The 21,485-nt window shown below is 45.3% G+C and overlaps 1 protein-coding gene across 23 annotated transcripts in view; it reads left to right on the plus strand.

Annotated features, from left to right (window-relative positions):
* huwe1 (HECT, UBA and WWE domain containing E3 ubiquitin protein ligase 1) overlaps nt 1-21,485 on the plus strand; it is a 35,780-nt gene that overhangs the window by 2,184 nt on the left and 12,111 nt on the right. For 4 of the 23 annotated variants that reach the window (XM_086214740.1, XM_086214730.1, XM_086214751.1 and 1 more), the window contains exons 3-56: nt 2,827-2,877; nt 3,068-3,137; nt 3,671-3,769; nt 4,202-4,408; nt 4,536-4,688; nt 4,782-4,844; nt 5,000-5,077; nt 5,174-5,224; nt 5,310-5,478; nt 5,575-5,675; nt 5,802-5,952; nt 6,062-6,189; nt 6,277-6,417; nt 6,548-6,653; nt 6,952-7,059; nt 7,139-7,240; nt 7,416-7,496; nt 7,686-7,792; nt 8,746-8,923; nt 9,011-9,102; nt 9,193-9,413; nt 9,549-9,606; nt 9,722-9,898; nt 10,107-10,352; nt 10,646-10,779; nt 10,861-10,973; nt 11,069-11,251; nt 11,379-11,595; nt 11,700-11,822; nt 12,349-12,586; nt 12,782-13,129; nt 13,302-13,355; nt 14,555-14,677; nt 14,772-14,867; nt 15,010-15,279; nt 15,463-15,615; nt 15,726-15,853; nt 16,009-16,090; nt 16,561-16,737; nt 16,841-17,392; nt 17,539-17,734; nt 17,873-18,040; nt 18,132-18,280; nt 18,382-18,448; nt 18,723-18,946; nt 19,048-19,259; nt 19,372-19,554; nt 19,688-19,860; nt 19,937-20,076; nt 20,220-20,295; nt 20,393-20,491; nt 20,609-20,736; nt 20,816-20,975; nt 21,241-21,469. In XM_086214740.1, the coding sequence (XP_086070866.1) occupies nt 3,093-3,137; nt 3,671-3,769; nt 4,202-4,408; nt 4,536-4,688; nt 4,782-4,844; nt 5,000-5,077; nt 5,174-5,224; nt 5,310-5,478; nt 5,575-5,675; nt 5,802-5,952; nt 6,062-6,189; nt 6,277-6,417; nt 6,548-6,653; nt 6,952-7,059; nt 7,139-7,240; nt 7,416-7,496; nt 7,686-7,792; nt 8,746-8,923; nt 9,011-9,102; nt 9,193-9,413; nt 9,549-9,606; nt 9,722-9,898; nt 10,107-10,352; nt 10,646-10,779; nt 10,861-10,973; nt 11,069-11,251; nt 11,379-11,595; nt 11,700-11,822; nt 12,349-12,586; nt 12,782-13,129; nt 13,302-13,355; nt 14,555-14,677; nt 14,772-14,867; nt 15,010-15,279; nt 15,463-15,615; nt 15,726-15,853; nt 16,009-16,090; nt 16,561-16,737; nt 16,841-17,392; nt 17,539-17,734; nt 17,873-18,040; nt 18,132-18,280; nt 18,382-18,448; nt 18,723-18,946; nt 19,048-19,259; nt 19,372-19,554; nt 19,688-19,860; nt 19,937-20,076; nt 20,220-20,295; nt 20,393-20,491; nt 20,609-20,736; nt 20,816-20,975; nt 21,241-21,469 (8,057 nt within the window). In that variant the 5' untranslated portion in view covers nt 2,827-2,877; nt 3,068-3,092. Of the gene's footprint in view, nt 1-1,381; nt 1,625-1,657; nt 1,874-2,462; nt 2,527-2,826; nt 2,878-3,067; nt 3,138-3,670; nt 3,770-4,201; nt 4,409-4,535; nt 4,689-4,781; nt 4,845-4,999; nt 5,078-5,173; nt 5,225-5,309; nt 5,479-5,574; nt 5,676-5,801; nt 5,953-6,061; nt 6,190-6,276; nt 6,418-6,547; nt 6,654-6,951; nt 7,060-7,138; nt 7,241-7,415; nt 7,497-7,685; nt 7,793-8,745; nt 8,924-9,010; nt 9,103-9,192; nt 9,414-9,548; nt 9,607-9,721; nt 9,899-10,106; nt 10,353-10,645; nt 10,780-10,860; nt 10,974-11,068; nt 11,252-11,378; nt 11,596-11,699; nt 11,823-12,348; nt 12,587-12,781; nt 13,130-13,301; nt 13,356-14,554; nt 14,678-14,771; nt 14,868-15,009; nt 15,280-15,462; nt 15,616-15,725; nt 15,854-16,008; nt 16,091-16,560; nt 16,738-16,840; nt 17,393-17,538; nt 17,735-17,872; nt 18,041-18,131; nt 18,281-18,381; nt 18,449-18,722; nt 18,947-19,047; nt 19,260-19,371; nt 19,555-19,687; nt 19,861-19,936; nt 20,077-20,219; nt 20,296-20,392; nt 20,492-20,608; nt 20,737-20,815; nt 20,976-21,240; nt 21,470-21,485 lie in introns of those variants that run through there. The other 19 variants (XM_086214749.1, XM_086214747.1, XM_086214731.1 and 16 more) reach the window with 18 other exon arrangements.

Here is a 21,485-nt window from a genome sequence, read left to right on the forward strand (position 1 = left end):
AATCCTGAACTCTGTCCGCGTTCACCACATGCATACAAACACACGGCTTGTCTTTCAACTCTGTCCCTTGTCTAAAAAGTTTCTGCAAACACTTCCTCGGGACGCCAGCAGCATGCGCGTGGTGTTTGACATTGATTGGAATAACAGTTGTTGAGTTAATCGAGTCACAGATGTTAAGAGATTTCTTGCTTTTATAGATGGATGTATTGGTGGAACAGTTTTTCCAATGGAGCTGCAAACTCTTTCGGATGTATTACTGGGGTTTTGTTTTCACAAAGCTGCGGAAAAACTCAGCCATTGAAAAAACAAAACGGCACATTTATAATTTATTACTGCATGTAATAAATACGGGCAGTAGTAATATGTGCTGCATCTTCACCACATGTGCATTAGTAATGGTTACATACGTCTAACGGGTATAAAAATGGCCCAACATTGTAGATATCACTCAATTTAACCACCTGAGTAAATTCAATTTGTTCTCATAAATTCATCAGGCTAAAAAACCCCACTGTAAACACGATACTATAAATATTAACTGACAGCAGTAGTTGCCTCTAATGAGGTGGCATAACACCATAGTGACCGGGATGTGGCTCAGAGGTAGCGTGGCTGTCTAGCAACCAAAGGGTTGCTGGGTCGATCCTCACTTCCCCTGGTGACCATGTCCAAGTGTCCTTGAGCAAGATACTGAACCTCGAATTGCTCCTGATGACCCTGAGTGGGACTGGTGACCCATTCAGGCTGAACTCCACCTCTCACCTAGTGTCAGGTCAGCTGGAGTAGTCGTCGTCGTCGTCGCCCCCCCCCCCCCCCCCTAACGATAAGCGGTATAGAAAATGGATGGATGGAACACCATAGTACTGTAGTACTACTAGTACATAGTGCTGGCTTGAATTGGTTTCCTGTCAGCGAATGTGCTCCACATGTTCATGTAATGTGAGCTGTAATGTACATGCATGTGTCAGATGCTGCTGCTGCTGCTGCTGCTGCTGCTGCTGCTGCTGTGATGGGTAGCTTTGGGTCACCTACTATCTCCACATGAAAGATCCGTGATTGACATCGTAAATGCATTCCTCCATGTTCACTTAGAGTCAATTTTATGGAAATAGCCACGCTTTCTGTCAGTAATCATGGGCTTTACTGGTCCATTGTTCCTGGACATTTGTTGTGATTGTTCTAAGGTGGAGACCCGTGTTAATCCCGTGGTTATGGACCCTCAGTGTTGTAGTAATGTTTTCGAGGGCAGATCTCCCCGCTGACATGTTGTGGGGCGATGATCAGTGGCTCCTCGCTCCGAGGCTGGACGTTATTCACTGTTTGCACACTCGCCAGAGTCATCATGCCTGTGCCAACTGCTACTGCCTATGTGCTATGGACACACGCGCGGGTTACATTACTTGCGTGAAAAGTAATACAACGTATGGTTGAGCACGCTTCTTTTCCGCGCCGGTAGTTAAATTGTCCGAGCGTAAACTGAAAACACAACTCACAGTGTCACGTTAGTCTCATCAGACAATGATTCAGCGAGTTATTATGCGTTTGTGCGCGCTACCCAACTAACAGGGGGCTAGCTTGTTAGCTAGCGCGTGCTACGTGCTGGTCTTGCCTGAGACGCACCAGGGTAAGAATCTGAGCCTCGGCCGAGGCGTGTTACCTGGTTCCGGGTGTTTGTGTCATTGTCGCTGTTAATCGAGAGGTGTTCATAGTTTCGTTTTTGCTCTGAGCGGTGATGGGGCAGGAGCGAAGAGCCCGGGCTTCTCTTGCGGCCTGCGCAGCCCCGACCTAAATTAGTCCGGAGTCAGGTCAGGACAGCATGGTAAATCTGTGAGAGGTGGATTGACAGCTGTGCCACAAAGGTTCGAACTGCTCGGTTCGTATTCAGCTAAATATTGAGTATCTGTTCTCTAACTACACACTCGACTTGCTTCCGATCCGGCTGACTTTAACTGGATCTGTTGATATTCTGATGCTTTGAAGTATTTCAAGAGAGGCTCGCTTGCTAACGTTACCGGTAGCTAACTCTTCGCTGGCCAGAGGCTAAAACCAACTCCGCAGAAAACGTTACCGATCAATTTCTTCGGTCCATTTAGCTTCCTGGCGTGTCTCGTTTTGTGGGACATGCAAACTAAGTTGTTTGTTATCAGTAGTGTTGATTGTAGGCTGACACGCAGTCAAGTTATTTACGCGTTAACACTGGACAAGTAATATGCCGTTAGCATGGTGACGTTAGCATGTTAGCTAGATAGATTTAACTTAAATCTGACAGTGTCAAGTACTTAAGTGATGTGAAAACATGCAATGAGGGGGCGATCTAATTTTATTTTGTTGAGCTTTCCCGAAACGAGACGTTATTAATGTTCATTCAACCGGCTGTCGTGTGTTTCTTGCTAGTCACTGGCTAATGCTCTGCTTCAGTTTGCTTTGTGATGAGCAGACCTTGCTGGATGACCTAAACAAATGCTGGATAATCTTAACAAACGAAGGATCCTAATCACCGTGATAATGATGATGTTGATCAGTTGGGTGAGCTGCTCCAGCTGTTTCCAGACTATACTCATGTCCTCTGCCTTTACTTGGTAGCTGAGTACTTTTGACAAAATTGACAACTAATGGTCTGTAGTTGTGTATTGCATGTGTATTTGCTGTGTATCATGTGACTTGATATTTTATCTTGATTGCATTTGCTCCATGTTAACCTTCACTGCCTGCTTCTGATTCGGTGTAACCACTCTTTCTTGGTATCAGTGTTTTTGGTAAAACAGGTTTAGTGGGGTTGCATGGTTCAGTCAGTGTTGGTTTGATTTTTACCTTTTTATTTTGCAGGTGATGTGACTGGAACATGCTGTTGAGTGGGTATTGCCAAATTTATTTTCTGTAAGTACATGTCACATTCCATGCTGCATATGTGTCCAGAGTTTCTTGTTTTTTCACTGAATGTGTTCTTGGTTTGAGACTGTAAATGAAATCAAAATGCAGAATTTCATCAGTGCACAAATGTTTGAAAACCTACATCATAACATTTAAATGAAACATGTAGTTTTGTAACATGGAGGTTTCTCAACAGGATTAACAAATAGAGATTATCGAAAATGAAGGTGGACAGAAGCAAGTTAAAGAAAACCCCGACAGAAGCTGTAAGTACGATTCTGCCATCATTTCCATTTTCACTGGTGGTGACCAATAAAGCAATGAAAACCACATACAGGAAGTCAGTTGCTAACCTTTGTGATCAAACGGCTTCGTGCCCTGTGGTGCTTCACAACACATAGCAGCCGAGTCCACTTTGAGCATCTGCTGAAAAACGTTCAGTTTCGTATAGTAGGAGCGCCGCAGTTACACTCCCGAGATCCTGTTAAAGGGGGAAACTAGAAGGTTTATATCTCTTAAGATGGTTAGAAACCCAGCGAGGCGGTGCTACAGAGTGCATAAAAGGTCATGTGTGTCAAAGCAAATGTTGAGCCATGCTTGATGTTGTGCCACATCTCGATTGGGGAAATAGATGGCTGTAATATTGTGGATCAACGTGGCTTCTCTGTGGTTACCAGTGTGAATGATGATTGTAAATGTGCCGTGTCATTTCGGAAGGGTGTTATTCTGTATCAGTGCAAAAAATGCATGAAGAAATGTGTCTAACTTTGCTTTTATTGTGCTTCTTCTCAACCTGCAGCCTGCTGACTGCAGGATACTTATTGAGAAGCTTAAGGCATGCAGTGATGAGCAACTGCTGGTCGAACTACAACTCATCAAGACCTGGAATATTGGCAAGGTAAGCCTCAGAGAAAACTTTCTTAGGAGCTGACAGGGAACCCTGATACCTCAAGCATTTGTTCTTTTTCAGCTGAACACGACAGCTTCTCGGGGGGGGGGTCACAAGAATTGATAGGTTCCGATCAAGTTGATGCCACAATTCTGTAAATGTTGTTGTACTTGATTCTATGTTACCAAAAGCAGTGCAGCGTCCAGGCTGGACAAAACATGATGCCTGATTGTTGCGGCAAGTTCTTGTCTCTGGTTGTGGATTTGTGCAAAGAAAAGCTCACCGGGACTCTGGAGACGGGGTCTCCACCAGTGAACTGAATCATATCAGCATCCTTCTCGTGTTCAGAAAGCATTCCCTCCAAATTTTTGAGGGAACAAAATATGAATGGGGTTAATTTATCTTAAGTAATTGTTGTTGGGTTTTTTTCATCTGTAACAGTGTGAGCTGTACCACTGGGTGGATCTGCTGGACCGCTTTGATGGCATTCTGTGTGATGCGGGCCAGACAGTGGAGAATATGTCATGGCTGCTGGTTTGTGACCGTCCAGACAATGCACAGCTCAAAGCCCTGCTTTTGGCGGTGCTCAACTTCACAGCTCTGCTCATTGAGTACAGCTTCTCCAGGCACCTCTACAGCTCCATAGAGGTACGCTTGAACAGAGCAGTCTTTGCTTTTCCTGAAACTTGCACTTATTATCTGAAAAAAAAGCCAAGTTACTCACTAACTTAAACACTATTTTGTCTTCTTTTCCCACCCCTGCCCCCCTTTGCAGCACTTAACAACCTTATTAGCGTCATGTGACATGCAGGTAGTCCTGTCTGTGCTGAACCTGCTCTATGTGTTCAGTAAGCGCTCCAACTACATCACAAGATTAGGATCTGACAAAAGGACACCTCTGCTGGCCCGTCTGCAGCACCTAGCTGAGGTCTAGTGAATGCTATTGTTTTGTTATTACCATGATTCCAATTGTCCCCCAAGAGAAAGAGCTGCATTGTTTACTCTCTGTTTCCTTCTGTAGAGTTGGGGAGGAAAGGAGAATGGGTTTGGTCTAGCTGAGTGCTGCAGGGATCTGCTTATGACGGTGAGAATTTTCCTTGAGTCATCTTAAATTTCCAAACTACATGCAGCTTTTGAATTGTAATTGTATTTGTCCTGATTAAACCGGGGTTGTTCAACCCTGATAATAATACATGTGTTTTTATTTTAACTGTTATGCCATCATTGGTTCATGAACAGAAGTACCCCCCCAGTGCCACCACACTGCACTTTGAGTTCTATGCCGAACCTGGTCCTGAAGTCAAAATAGAACGGAAGGTAAAGAATAAGACTATTTTTGTGCAATAAAAAACATTTTAAAACAACTCAGTTGATGGCACAACATGTCTAACTATTCTAATCTTTTCGCCCTAGCAGACAAGCAGTAACACACTACACTATATTCACATTGAGCAGCTTGACAAGGTACAGTCAGATAAAAGTTATGTCATTGACAACGGAGTAACAAAACCTGGAGCTTGCATCATACACAGTTTTCTATGTCTCTCAGATTTCAGATAGTCCATCTGAGATCATGGAGTCACTGACGGTGATGTACAACATCCCTAAAGATAAGCAAACCCTGCTGTTCACACACATTCGACTGGCCCATGGTTTCTCAAATCACAAGAAGAGACTGCAGGCTGTGCAGGCCCGACTGCATGCCATCTCTATACTGGGTGAGTAGAGGCTCCTCCCTGTAGAGTCAGTGACATAAGACTAATGGCTCCAAGTTTAAATGCTGTTGTTTTTTTTCTTGTTTTTTGTCTTTGAAGTGTATTCAAATGCACTCCAAGAGTCAGCCAACAGCATTCTGTACAATGGCTTGATAGAGGAGCTGGTGGACGTATTACAGATTACAGACAAACAACTTGTGGTGAGAAATGTTAAGCCTTTTCCGCTCCATCAATGCCAGCACTCTCAGTGCCTTTGCAGCAGCAGCACCTATACATGTGTGTTTGATTTCTTTTTCTGTATTCTGAAACACCCTTTTGTACATCAGGATATCAAAGCAGCATCTTTGCGCACTTTAACTTCGATTGTCCATTTGGAGAGGACACCCAAGCTTTCCAACATCATCGACTGCACCGGCACTGCCTCTTACCATGGCTTCTTGCCTGTGTTGGTGCGCAACTGTATACAAGCAATGATTGGTCAGTATGTGGTCAAACCCCCTCTGTACTCTGTAACAGTTTATTGTGTGACACACAAGAAAATAGGACGATTAAAGTGAAAGCTTGATTTTCAACCTCTACGTGTCAGATCCTCTGATGGAACCCTACCCACACCAGTTTGCCACTGCACTCTTCTCCTTCCTCTACCACTTGGCTAGCTATGACGCTGGAGGGGAAGCGCTTGTCTCATGTGGAATGATGGAAGCCCTCCTGAAGGTATGTCTCTCTCTTGCCAATACATTATCAATTATAACTTTCCTTTCAGTACATGAACTATATCCTTTATTATGGTTAACTTTGTAGGTGATCAAATTCCTGGGTGATGAGCAGGACCAGATCACCTTTGTTACACGAGCGGTGCGGGTCGTGGACCTCATCACCAACCTTGACATGGCTGCCTTTCAGTCCCACAGCGGCCTTTCCATTTTCATCTGCAGGCTAGAGGTTCGAGATGCACTTACTAACTCTGAATTTCTGACATGCGGCTAGGCTAAAACATCAGTGAAACCTCAGCTAAACATCTAGACTCACCCCGTCTTTTCCCCATCACTGGCTCTGTCACTTTCATATGTAGCACGAGGTTGACCTGTCGAGGAAAGAGTGCCCTTTTGTCATCAAGCCAAAGATCCAGAGGCCTAGCGCTGCTGTGGAGTCTGAGGACATGGACACAGACATGGAGAGTAAGTCAGCATCTCTAACACCTCTAGGATGTTGTCACCCTCAGAAATACCTGACAGTCAAAAGTTCCAGTGTATTTGGCTGAATTGCATTGCTGTAAGTTGGTTCCGTGTCATCACCTGCCAAACCAATGACAAAAAGTGTATTGAATTACAGTATTTGCAAAAAATATAAGATATGGACTTCAATCAATAAACAACACTGAAACAAATACGTTGGTTTCCAACATGGGAGTGTAGTAACTAATAAAGAGTCCCAGGCTGTGGAGTGGATTTACTTAGATTATCTACATCTTCTCAGTGTCGGAAGTCGCCATGGAGAGCAGCCCTGGACCATCAACATCTTCTGGTTCCAGACCAGAGGTGGACCACCGAGCACAGAGCAGCACTGCCAACACACCTCGTGCAGGTACACCCACACAAACCCGCACAGTTTTCTTTTTTGCACTGTTGTTCTCTGTCCTGATGATATTTGTTTTTCTTTCTAGGCATGCAGTGTATCCCCCAGAGGGCAGCTCTGTTAAAGTCAATGCTTAATTTCTTGAAGAAAGCCATCCAAGACCCTGCCTTTTCTGATGGCATCCGTCATGGTGAGTAACTGGCAGCTGGCTTTTTGCACAATTTGTTCACAAGCTCTTTGGCCTTGTGCAGCTTGGTTCCTTTAAAGAACACAGTACTTTTTTTTTATTTTCTTATTATCCTTTTAAGATTTTTTTATGTAAGTATTGATGTTGATAAATATCTTCCCCCTTTTTTTTCTGCAAGTAATGGATGGGTCGTTGCCTACCTCACTCAAGCACATCATCAGTAATGCAGAATATTATGGCCCTTCACTGTTCCTTTTAGGTGAGTTCACATTGAGAACGCAAAAACCTCCTCCTGACTGAGCAGCGCTCGCTTGGTTTCAAATATGCTATGTTGATGTTTTATCCCCCGTTATAAGAAAAGGAACATGTTGACATTTCACTGCCTGTTTTATTGTTATATAAGAAGAATAATTATATGTTCTTGTCCCTTGTCCTTTTGGGTTTGCAGCAACAGAAGTTGTGACGGTGTTCGTGTTCCAGGAGCCTTCCCTGCTTTCTTCCCTGCAGGATAATGGTCTTACTGACGTTATGCTGCATGCCCTTCTCATCAAAGATGTGAGTGTGCCAACAACACCTATGTTGGAGCCAGTGCATGTATTCGTTATATTGAAGTGTTATGAGAAATTCCATCCAGCGGTAACATCTGGTCCCCTCCAGATGGGTCAAAATGCACAGGAACCCCTCCAGCAGATGCTCAAGTCACCTACAGCTAGAAATGACCATATTAACCACATGTTTGTTTTCAGACGGTTTGATTTATGAGATTAGGATTGAAAAAATGACTCCTCTGTATTGTAAAAGACTACATGAGAGTCCTGTATGAAAAATGTGTTTTTAGAAGCTCCCACAAATAAGAGACACTTTCATGCACCTTGTTTTCGTTGTATTACTCAGCATTTTGCCAGACATGCGATCACATTCTTCATCTGCCTGATGTGCAAACATAATATTTCAGGACCACATTTATTGAATTTCCTCAAATTTGCCACAAAGTATCTTTTTGAACTGAAGTATGAACTCGTAGGTGCAGATAGTCTCTCTTGTTTTTCTAAACCACTCACACTTAACCCCGACTGAAAATGTAATGAGGTCAAAGAAAGATGTGGAGGAGAATTCATAAGGATTATGAGACGACAACTTTGGTACTGAGATAATTTGTGTGCACTTCCTCTCGGCTCTGACATTAAATAATAATGTGTGTGAGGACGTAGGTTTACCTTGGTGAAACAATGTCCTGGGGATGAACTACAGAAAGCTCAAACCACATAGTTTGTCATTAATTTTTAAATTGTAAATTGTAGGCCATTTTGAGTTTCTCTGAGAATGTTAAGAGTTTAATTTATATGGTCCACTGATCTGACACAGATCCAGTTCAGGCAAGACTCTGCAGCACTTAAATTGGCAGCTTTCGTGTCCCGTCTTCTTTGTGACTTCCAGCCTCTTCCATCCGGCTCACGTTCCTCTACTGTTATTTAAAATTCATGTTTTCTCATTGTTTCTCTTTCCAGGTTCCTGCTACCCGTGAGGTCTTAGGATCTCTCCCTAATGTCTTCAGTGCCCTGTGTCTGAATGCAAGAGGCCTGCACTCCTTTGTTCAGTGCCAGCCCTTTGAGCGCCTCTTCAAAGTGCTTCTGTCCCCTGACTACCTGCCAGCCATGCGACGGCGACGCAGCTCCGATCCACTGGGTGAGTTGGACGCTGTCTGCTGTGTGATTTCGATCTTCCAATTTAGAGTCAGCTGGAGAGTGTGACATTTTTTTCATATGGCTGCAGGTGACACTGCGTCCAACTTGGGCAGTGCTGTGGATGAGCTCATGAGGCACCAACCCACTCTGAAGACAGATGCTACTACTGCCATTATTAAGGTAATGGAGCTTTTTTTTAAAAAAAAAAAAAAAAAGCTTTTCAAAAAGTCACCCCACATATAACTAATTAAAGCTAAATTGGTTTTGCAGTTATTGGAGGAGATCTGCAACCTTGGTCGAGCCCCTGAGTATGTCTGCCAGAAGCCGTCTATTCAGAAAGCAGATGGCACTGTGGCCGTGCCGCCAGCACGCTCCAGTCATGCTGCGGAAGAAGCTTCGAGTGAGGATGAGGAGGAGGAGGAGGCCCTCCACACGTTTAGCCAGCAGCAGGGGGAACCAGAGACCAACAGACAGTCAGTGCCACTTGAACTGTATGACGATGAGCTCGTAACAAATTAGAATAGGACAATCCTTTTTTAGGCTGGATTTTGTTTTTAAAGTCAGTCGATAAAACTCAGCTTTGGTATTTAGTGGAAGTTTTCATTTTGATATGTGATTGCTTGCAGGGTGGTGGGCACTGAAGAGCGGATACCCATTCCTCTAATGGATTATATTCTGAATGTGGTGAGTGTTGTTTTTGGCCATTTTGGAATTATTTTGCATATGTTATGAATTAATTTAGGCTTTAGACACGGCCTAATTTCAATGTTGGTTGATTTATGATGCACCTGTTTTCCAGATGAAGTTTGTAGAATCCATTCTAAGCAACAATACCACAGATGACCACTGTCAGGAGTTTGTGAACCAGAAGGGGCTGCTACCTCTGGTTTCTATCCTGGGACTGCCCAACCTGCCCATAGATTTTCCCACCTCTGCTGCCTGTCAAGCTGTGGCTGGTGTCTGCAAATCCATATTGGTGAGCACAAAAGAACAGAAACACAACACATCACGGTTTAGATTTTGACTTGTGCCGCTTATTTCTCATCAGAAACGGCGCTCATTGCTTGAAATTAATGTGATGCAGTTTTGATAGCAATACCTGGCCTGTTTGCAGTTTTGATAAGATTTGAAATGCAACCCTAATTTGAACTCAAGCGGATGTCCCGCTCATTCCTCCCCTTTAGACTCTCTCACATGAACCGAAGGTACTCCAGGAGGGATTGTGCCAACTGGACAGCATACTGACGTCTCTGGAACCACTGCATCGGCCAATTGAGGTGCCCGGAGGATCTGTGCTTCTCCGAGAGCTCGCTAACGCAGGACATGTCACAGATGCCACATTGTCAGCCCGTGCCACTCCCCTGCTACATGCACTCACAGCAGCACATGCCTACATTCTCATGTTTGTCCATACCTGCAGAGTTGGACAGGTAAATCCAGATTTATTTTTCAATAAACTCTTTTTTTCCAAGTGTTGTGGTTGTTCAAAGTTTTCAATTCTGTAATTCAAATCAAACCCCATTTGAACTCTGTTTATAATTAGATTGTGTATGATTGTTCAAATGTTGAATAGTTGAATGCGTGAATTCAGTGGTGGTTGCAGGTGGATGATTACCAAGAATTGTATTCTTATTTTTCTGTCTGTAGTTGGCATTCTTCTGATTTGTTTTTGTCAGTTTACAATAGTTCTAAGTGCTGAATCCATCTTTCTTTTTCTGGACAGAGTGAGATCAGGGCGATCTCAGTCAACCAGTGGGGCTCCCAGCTGGGCTTGAGTGTTCTCAACAAGCTGAGTCAGCTCTACTGTTCACTAGTATGGGAGAGCACTGTCCTGCTGTCTCTTTGCACACCTAATAGGTGACTCTTGTTCTTGACTCGCTTTATTTTACCCGTGTGGTCAGCTGTAGAGCTCTAACACCTCTTACCTTTGCCCAACAGTCTGCCTCCAGGCTGTGAGTTTGGCCAGGCTGACATGCAGAAACTGGTACCCAAAGAGGAGAAGCCCTCTAGTAGCACTGTGACAACCTCAGTCCCTGGCTCCAGGAGAACCGGTATTTTAATCTTTCAGCATTGTTCACTGCAAAGAGACATTGCCATGCATGTCCGTGGAACACTCTCCAAAAACTCTCCTGTGCCTTTTATCCAGCAGATTCTGAGGCGGTGTCTGTAGATTCGTCTACCAGTGGACTGCTGGAAGGAATGGGTTTAGATGGCGACACCTTGGCTCCCATGGAGACAGATGAACCTACTTCAACAGATCCCAAGGCCAAGTCCAAACTCACGCCGGCTATGGCCACTCGTATAAAACAGATAAAGCCCCTGCTCTCTGGTGAGATAATTCCCTTGACACACAGCCTTTATGGTAACATCATCAGAATGTTCATATTTTATTTTAAAACGGCTGTAAATCTCCAAGTGTGTTCTTGCCACCCACTGACCACCCTGTCTTTCTCTAGCTTCATCTCGACTCGGCAGGGCACTGGCTGAACTCTTCGGCCTGCTGGTGAAGCTGTGTGTGGGCTCGCCTGTGCGCCAACGCCGCTCCCATCATGCCACGAGCACAGGCACTACACCCACGCCTGCTGCCCGAGCCACTGCTTCTGCCCTCACCAAGCTCCTCACCAAGGGTCTGAGTTGGCAACCCCCACCCTACACACCCACCCCTCGCTTCAGGTAATTCAGACTACCCCTCTCACTTATTGGTACTAAGATGTCGTCTGCCCACAGAGGTAATAAGGAATGCGTCATGGCTTTGTTTTCTTCCCTTCATCTTGCAGGTTGACTTTCTTCATCTGCTCTGTTGGCTTCACATCTCCAATGTTGTTCGATGAGAGGAAGTACCCATACCACCTGATGCTGCAAAAGTTCTTTTGCTCTGGCGGGCATGACGCCTTGTTTGAGTAAGTACCTTATATTCAAACTTGGCTTCTTAAAAGCACCATAAGGCAGCATTTCCATTTTAACATCACCCACATAAAGTCCATAAACCCATTTCTGCACTATGTAGTCTCAGCTGAATGGACACTGAACTGCCACTTGCTTGTAGAGATGCCTTCAGGTACTTGAAGCTAGCTTGGAAATTTTTTAGTAGAGAAATCATGTCTCAGATGAATGAAGAGGATGTGGGAAAAGGAGATCCTTACCAACTGCATCCCTCAGTCAGAGTATCTCTAGCTACTGCATTTTAACAATTTCTGCGGGTCCAGATTGACAGACATGGTAATGAGATCATGAAGGATGTCTCAGCGGAACCATCAGTCCTCTGATTGGGTGATACCGATTCCCTGCAAACAAATTTCATGACCAGCATCCTGAATTTTATCAGTAGGGGCCATGTTTGCTCAGCAGAACTGCATAATACTGCTTTGATATTTCTGATTTATTTTCTGGGTCAGCCATTTGATTTGCTGTGGTGCTTTTGTTTAGGACATTCAACTGGGCCCTGTCAATGGGTGGTAAGGTTCCTGTGTTTGAGGGTCTGGAGCATACTGATCTACCAGATGGGACAGGAGAGTTCCTGGATGCCTGGTTAATGCTGGTGGAGAAGATGGTAAATCCAAGCACTGTACTGGACTCTCCACACTCCCTGCCTGCTAAAATGCCTGGCGTCACACCTACCATGCCCCAGTTCAGTGCCCTCCGGTTCCTCATAGTTACTCAAAAGGTCAGTTTACACGAGCTATAATATCAAAGAGGCAATTTGTGACTGGAGAAGGAGTTCATTTTCAAATGTGGAATCTCGTATAGAAATTCTTGTGTTGGCTTGTGATTAATATCCAATGTCGGGTTGAGAGCTGTGAAGTTTTCCATACATATATGTTGTTGTTATATTACTGTAACAAGTCTCTTTCTCATCAAGGCTGCATTCAACTGCATCCGCAGCCTGTGGAATAGGAAGCCACTGAAGGTGTATGGAGGCAGGATGGCTGAATCCATGCTGGCCATTCTCTGCCACATCCTGAGAGGGGAGCCAGTTATCCAGGAGCGCTTGGCCAAGGAGAGAGAGGGGACTGTGCGTCCAGATGATGAGGGGACCCCCGCTGGTTCTTTGGCACCCAGTGGGACTCCTGGAGCATCTACAACAAGTGGAGAGGCACCGGCAACCACTGGAACAACTTCCGGAGGGCCAGCAGGAGGATCAGCTGACGAATCGACCAACTCTACTCCCCGTCGAGAGCCCCAGGTTAACCAGGCTCAGCTTACACAGGTATGTCAAGGAGCCTTTTTTTTTAACTTTTGACAGCTTGTTTTGCTCATCAACTTTGGTTTGCGGCCTTGTCAGTTTTAACTGTTTCGTGTACCGCTTGAGCTGGACGTTTTGACTGATAGTTTTCCTACCAATCTTTTGAAAATCATCGGACATATTTGTTTCACAACAGGAAAGAGGCAGGAGAGCGAGTCACACACTGGTCCGTCAGCAGCATCTCCAGCAGGTATAAGAGCCGTCAGGGAGAGAGTAGGTTAGAGGTTGCAGTTTGAACTTTGGACCGTATGACTTAAGTCTTCTCTCCTGAGGCAGAACACGTGTACATGCTACAGAGCTGTTACTTGAACTTGATGAGCAAAAACCAAGTAAATATATGGCTCTTGTATGGCCAGTGTGGGGTAATGGAGTGAATATGTCACAGTGGTTGTAATGCTGTTATGATTGTTATTCACGTGGCTTCCCCTAGCATCATGGCTGTATGGACAGGGATGTGGCTGGGGTCTGAGCATGACTGTTGCTACACTGGAGTCAGAACTAGTGGAGTGATATAGAATATTTGTCTTTGAAATGGATGTCTGCAGGAGAGCTGTGCTGATTGTTCACGCAGAGATTCTTTGATTAGTGCCATGTTTTTGATCGTATCACTCGAAGCACAAAGCTTCAGAAAAGGGATGTTGGTGTTGGTGTCCTGGAACAGACTGCAGATCTGAAGGATCACAACAACTGGGAAACAAACTTCAAGCTGACAAAAGATAACATCTCACAGAATAGATGGCACTGATTTATTTTGATTGAGCAGCAGCCAGTGGGAGACACTGGACACCAATACTTAACCATCTGCACCAGTAGGTTGATCATTCAGTAAAGTGTTTCTGCGACAGCCACATTTCTAGGGCCGACACATGGCCAGTCCAGCTGAAAAGGAAAGGAAGAGGAGAGTGATGAGGGAAAATCCCCCAGGATAGCCTTCGGTGTTGATTCCAGTTTTACACAATGGCCAACTGGGGGAATACAATGATGGCAGCTATCACGGTAAAAGCTGAGGACCTTTTTATGAGGGTCACAATCCTCAGGAAATGACTTGTAAAAGTATTGTTTGTTCTGATTACATTTTGGAAGTCTCCAAGGTTAATTACCTGAGTCAACTAATGAACCCATTCAAGTTATCTGAGAGCCAAACCAGCAGAAATCTAAAGGTGCTCTTGCTGTAAAATGTAGAGGTGTACTGAGCAACATGAGGTCGCTGTATCCAGTTCTCTTTATTCATCCATGGAAAAATGTCTTCCTCTCAATGGAAGCAACTTTCATTCATGACATTTTTCATTTATGATTTCAGTTTTGCTCTTCTTCCTAATTTGCCCAATTTACATGATATAATCTCGTTGAGGCTTGGAAAATCCTTTACCCTTTTGTTTGTTTTCCCAGCTGATGGATATGGGGTTCTCACGCGAACATGCCATGGAGGCCCTGCTGAACACAAGCACCATGGAGCAGGCCACTGAGTACTTGCTTACTCACCCGCCTCCTCTTCTTGGAGGAGCAGTGCGGGTAAGGCTTTAGCAAACAGAACCAATCAGCATTTATTTCCACTCTAAATAGTCAGACTCTGTCAGCTCACAATGTTTGTTTTTATTCAATCTAGGACCTGACCATGTCTGAAGAGGACCAGATGATGAGAGCGATTGCCATGTCACTTGGGCAAGAGGTCAGCATGGAACAGCGCTCTGACTCTCCTGAGGTGCTTCATCCTTCAAATCACATTCAAATTACATGGAAAAAAAAACGGCTTCAGTTGAAACCATCTGCTGCTAAATTAATTCTCATGAATGAATAACGAGGCTTTTAGCAGAGCAGCCATTGAGATTATCTGTCTGCATTAGGAAGCAGCACGTCGGCGTGAGGAGGAGGACAGGAGAGCCAGGGAGAGAGCAGAGGAGGAGGAGGCCCGCTGTTTGGAGCGCTTCATGGAGGCTGAGCCGCTGGACCCTCAGGAGCTGCATACCTTCACGGACTCCATGCTTCCTGGCTGCTTCCATCTTTTGGATGAGCTGCCTGACACAGTCTACCGGCTCTGTGACCTCCTGATGACTGCGATCAAGAGGAGTGGTCCAGAGTACAGAGACCTGATCCTGGGCCAGGTTGTTCAGCAGGTCAGTGGATAAAACATGCCTGTCTTACAGTTGGCTCTCTCTGCTCTGCTCTCTTCTGTAATAGTTTTCAATCTCTTGTATGACTGGTATTTACTGTTAAATTAATGATCTCTCAAAATTAAAGAAAAGAAGATGCATGTGTGAACACTGGTGCCAGCTTGATTGTGTGTCTCTTGTTTGAAGGTGTGGGAGGCAGCGGATGTGTTGATCAAGGCGGCTGTGCCTCTGACTACCAGTGACACGAAGACGGTGCCTGACTGGTACAGACAGATGTCCACACTACCACAGGCGTCCAAGCTGGCAACTCGAATTCTACTGCTCACGTTGCTATTTGAGGTGACAGAATCATACATTGAAATGTACAGTCTTGAATTATTCACCCACAGGGTGAAGTCAGTTGTGTAAATGATCTATATGTCTCAAAGTCTTGTTTCTTGTCTTTTAAGGAGCTGAAGCTGGTGAGTGCCAGAGTGGTAGAGAACAGTGGGATTCTGGATTTGCTGATTAAGCTGCTTGAGGTTGTGCAGCCCTGTCTGCAGGCAGCTAAAGAACAGAAGGACATCCAGACACCAAAGTGAGTGTTGTGCAGCCCTGTGTAATGTTTGTGCTGCAAATAATGAACTGCTCAATTAGTTACACTTGTAAGTTTTGCACTAGCTATTCATCATAAGAGCTCCAATATTGAGTTTATTCTGAGTTGTTGTCTATTATATGAATTATTTTTTGTAGATGGATCACACCTGTACTTCTGATCATTGACTTCTATGAGAAAATGGCAGTCTCTTCAAAGCGCAGAGCACAAATGAACAAGGTACACATCAGTCATATAAATGAAAGCTTTGGATTTCTTACATATAACAAATTGTGAGCTGGGAGCTGACAAACGTGTGGTTTTTTTTCATTGCTGATAATGATTTTTAGGTGGAGGCGGCCAATATTTTATCACGGTCAACGTCCAAATGTTTGTGCTAAAATGTACAGCAGCACAGGTCTGCGCTAAAATGCCTGTCATGGATGAATGTATCTGATCAACGTCAGACTGATGGAGTTGCTTTCACAACAATTCAGATTGCAGCCACATACAGGCGTGAAGCACTACCCTACTCTTGTTGGCCAGACCATTACAATGTATCTGTTGGATAACATGAAAGCGGTGATGTCATAGTCATCAGTTGACCCCTAGAATAAACTATGAGTTACATTATAAGTTGTTGTTTTTTTGTCAAAACCCCTGAGTGTGTACAAAGCACAAATAGTGAATGCTCTCTTATCTTCCTCCAGTATCTCCAGCCTAATGGGAATAACTGGCGATGGTTTGATGACCGCTCTGGCCGTTGGTGCAGTTACAGTGCATCGAACAATAGTACCATTGACTCTGCATGGAGGGCTGGGGAAAGCAGCGTCCGCTTCACAGCTGGTCGCCGAAGATACACTGTGCAGTTTAACACGATGGTGCAGGTATACATTAACTCCTGTTACCAAATTACCATCGAAAAATTGTACAGGTGTTTTGAGTGTGATTAGTTCCTTTATCCAATTAAGACTGTTTTCTATTTGATAGGTAAATGAAGAGACTGGTAACAGGAGGCCAGTTATGTTGACTGTCCAGAGGGTACCTCGCTTGCCCAAACCTACCAAGACTGGCAGCATCACAGACTCTGAAAGAGAAGAGGGAGACAGGAGCAAAGCGGAGGAAACCCAAACTGACCTGGACTCTGGGGCAGGAGTGGAGATGAGTGCCCCGAAGGATGATTCCAGCCAGCTGAAGGAGACCACCTCTGGCCCCTCATCTTCTCTGGAGTCTGAGCACTCTCAAGACTCTGACATTGTTGTACAAGGCCTGACTGAGGACATGACCACCGTCCTCATCCGTGCCTGTGTCAGTATGATCAGTGTTCCTGTGGATCCAGACACCCTCCATGCCACACTGCGTCTGTGTTTGCGACTGACGCGCAATCACCACTACGCTATGATGTTTGCTGAGCTGAAGAGCACACGAATGATTCTTGGGCTGACACAGAGCTCCGGCTTCAATGGCTTCACACCGCTTGTTACCCTGCTGTTCAGACACATCATAGAAGATCCAGCCACACTTCGGCACACTATGGAGAAGGTCAGACTCAGTTTTTATGCCATTTCAACGAATCCCAAAGTTTCGTCTAAGCTCATTTTGTTTCACTGCTTATTTGTTCCTCTTTGAATGAAACTTCTACATCCGTGGATACCATTAAGAGTTTCTTCTACAATCTTTGGCCACAGGTGGTGAGATCAGCTGTGACCAGTGGTGCAGGTAGTACAACTTCAGGAGTGGTGTCTGGCAGCCTCGGCTCCAGGGAAATCAACTACATCCTGCGTGTTCTGGGCCCGGCTGCCTGTCGCAACCCTGAGTGTTTTGCTGAAACTGCCAGCAATTGTGTCCGCATTGCCCTGCCTGCACCTCGTGGAGCTGGTACGGGTGAGTGTGCAAGCTGTTGTTTCTGGGTGTAACTCACATTAATTTGCTGCTTTAATGGAAATTATTTCAGGTTTACTGCAGATTGTTCTTGTTTATGTTGTGTTTTGATTGCATTTTTCTTCAATTGTTTGCCTACAGCTTCTGATGACGAGTTTGAAAACCTGCGAATAAAGGGGCCCAATGCTGTGCAGCTGGTGAAGACGACTCCTCTGAAACTGTCCCCTCTACCCCCCATTCCTGACACTATAAAGGAGGTCATCTATGACATGCTCAATGCCTTGGCTGCCTACCATGCTCCTGAAGAGCGTAAGATGCTTTAGGATCTTTTGCCATAAAAAAGTATGCAGCACATTTAAATTTGAACCTTTTTATTGAGGCTCTTGTGGGTGTGTTTCAGCTGAGCGTCCTGAAGAACGGGCTGCAGCTGTGCCTGGTGGTCAAGACCTCTGCCAGATACTGCAGGATGTTGGTGACGATGTTTACCAGCAGTACCGACTCACCCGCCAGGGCAGTGACTTCGACTCCCAGTCTGCATTCCATATCAATGTGAGTCACAGTGTCAATAATCTATTGGAGCTTTTGCTTTTAACACCAACATGTCATGTCTGGACTCCAACTAATAATAGAAGCGTGTCTCTTCCTTTTAGACCCAAGTGTTTGCTGCTGATGGAGGTGTGGCTGAGTCTTCCCAGTCTGGCACACCACAAGGAGAGGGTGAGAATTAGCCGTATTTTCCCACAATAATTACACACACAAATCGGCTTATTATGAATTCACATCACATTGTTTGAGCTGTCGTTTTGTGTTGTTGATGTTTGTGCGTGTCGTAGTTGGTCTGTATGCCAGTCAACAGCAGACATGGTCCAAAGTCTTAACCAAATTTTGATAAGTTTGCCCCTCTGGCAGTTGTCATGTTAAGTCTCAATTTTAACTTTTAGTAAACCACAGTATTAATATTTACATTGTATAATGCTATGAACTTGTTCAGCCTCTACTCCAGAAGAGATGCGGGAGGAGAAGAAAGAACAAGAGGGAGAGAAGAGCACCAGCTCTGAGGAGGGTAAAGCAGCTAAGGTAAAGGCAAGCAAGCCTCTAATGCCGACCTCCACCATCCTGAGACTGCTGGCTGAACTGGTGCGCTCCTATGTTGGCATCGCCACACTGATCGCCTCGTACTGCTACACCGCTGGACAGTCTGAGCTGATAAAGGAGGTGGGTAACAGAAACTCTTCAGCTTGGTGTACATTTTATTTTGTCATGCCTTCAGTACAATTTTTCTTCTCATCTGTTTTAACAACCGTGCATCTTCACAGGATTGCAGTGTTCTCGCCTTCGTTCTTGACCACCTACTGCCCCACACCCAGAATTCAGAGGACAAAGACACACCAGCCTTGGCCCGTCTTTTCCTTGCTAGCCTGGCAGCTGCTGGCACAGGCACTGATGCCCAGGTTGCTCTGGTCAATGAGGTGAAGGCTGCCCTCAGTAGAGCACTTGCGATGGCGGAAGGTGCCGAAAAACACGCAAGGTCAGCAGCATTCGATTTCCATATACCACCTTGATCGAGGGGTGTAACCATTTATTTGAATCAGTGCAGACTCCCCATTGACCCTCTTTATCCTTCAACATCTGTCTCACAGGCTACAGGCAGTGATGTGCATCATAAGCACCATCATGGAATCATGTCCCTCCACGTCCAGCTTCTATAGCACAGCTGCAGCCAAGACGCAACATAACGGCATGAATAATATCATACGGCTCTTCCTGAAGAAAGGCCTGGTCAACGACTTGGCCCGTGTGCCTCACAGCTTGGATCTGTCCAGGTAGGAGTATTCCATATTCAGTGAATTAGTCCGAAGTCTAATTAACTTGGTGATTAATCAAGAATGACTATGAATATGTGTCATATAATCTATGAGCAATAACCCCTGTTCCCTCTATATCTCATTGGTTTAGCCCCAACATGGCGAACACAGTGAATGCTGCTCTCAAGCCTCTGGAGACGTTGTCCCGTATTGTTAACCAGCCCAGCAGTCTTTTTGGGGGCAAAGGAGGTTCCAGCAAAAACAAGACTGAGCATGACACTGTCGGCACCGCCAGGGACAGCAACAGCAACACTCAGGACCAAGGTATCTGTCAGCATTAGATGAGATTCTCTAAAACTGATTCTGAGTCCATGTCACTGATGTGTTCCATCCATTCCAGGAGAATCTGGTGAGGCAGAGCCGGTGGAGGGTAACCACAGGGTGCAGGGGACAGACAGCGACCTGATGGATGGAGAAACTGAAGGAGACACTGTGGTCATTGCTGGTCAGCCGGAGGTTCTCAGTACACAGGCTATGCAGGTGATCGTCGCTGTATTACACAGGATTCTCCACGAGTATTTTCCTCATATTTAATGTATTCAAAAAGCGATTATCAGACATAATTCCCCCTCCTCAACTCTGTGGCTGACCTTGAGTTTGTATATCGTTTCCTGTGCCTAAAGGTAGAGAATGAGTTGGTGGATCTGATTGATGAGCTTCTGGAGAGAGATGCTGGTACTGTCAATAGCACAATCATAGGTAAGCCCATCTCTACGACCTGCAGTAATATGGGAGCGGTCAGCCAGGGTAAATGTTAGAAAGCCCAGTGTGGATGTCTCATTGTTGATATTTTCAGTGGGACGCAGTGGTGAGGATGAATCGCAAGAGGATGTGTTGATGGATGAGGCCCCATCCAATATCAGCCAGGCATCTACTCTTCAAGCCAACCGTGAAGGTAACGCTTCTCACTTCACAACTTTGTGTGAGAAAACAGCAACATTTGTGCCACTGATCTTTTCAGTGAGATGAATTTTAAGATTTTTATCAAAAGGGTCTGAACATCTTTCATCAGACTCTATGAATATCCTGGAACCAGAGGATGAGGAGCACACACAAGAGGAAGATTCGAGTGGCAGCAATGATGATGAAGACAGCCAAGATGAAGAGGAGGAGGAGGAGGAAGAAGAGGAGGAGGATCAGGTTCGATTAAATCTGTGACGACCAGCAAAATAAGTCGTGTGTTGCTCGTCATTAAAACTCGTCGCTTCTTCTCCTCAAGGATGACGAGGAAGGTGATGAGGATGATGATGATGAAGGTTCAGAGATGGAGCTGGATGAGGACTTCCCTGACATCAATGCTGCACCTCACATCCGCTTTGAAAGGTTTGACAGGGATGACGACCTCATCATAGAGTTTGACAACATGTTCTCCAACAACGGTAAGTTTACCTGAAGAAAAGAAAGCTGATATATTGGACTGGTTCCTCCTACACTCTCCCTCTCTCTCTCTCTCTCTCAAACAAACACACACACACACACGGTATTATTGTTACTTCTAAGATGGCTCTTCTCATGAAAGCCGTTGGCATCCCAAATTAGTAAAATACATTTTCATTAACTTTATTTTTGTAAACATTCATGACTTAGGGTTGTGCCAGATTGGTCCCCTAATGTCTGCGACATTTTCTGTTGTTCTTCCACCAGCTGACATCCCTCCCTCCCCAGGCAACATCCCCAGCTCCCACCCGCTGATGGTGCGCCATGCTGACCACGGTTCCCTCACCCTAGGCGTGGCAGGCACTAGCAGCCGCCTGGCACAAGGCATGGGACGCAGCCAGCGAACACTGCGCCAGCTCACTGCCAACAGTGGACACACAATTCACGTCCACTACCCTGGGAACCGCCAGCCCAACCCTCCGCTCATCCTGCAGAGGTGAAAGCTTGTGGCT

This window comes from Aulostomus chinensis, chromosome 9, assembly GCF_037954235.1.
Source record: "Aulostomus chinensis isolate RoL2024-O1b breed Wild chromosome 9, RoL_Achi_v1.0, whole genome shotgun sequence".
NCBI lineage: Eukaryota > Metazoa > Chordata > Actinopteri > Syngnathiformes > Aulostomidae > Aulostomus > Aulostomus chinensis.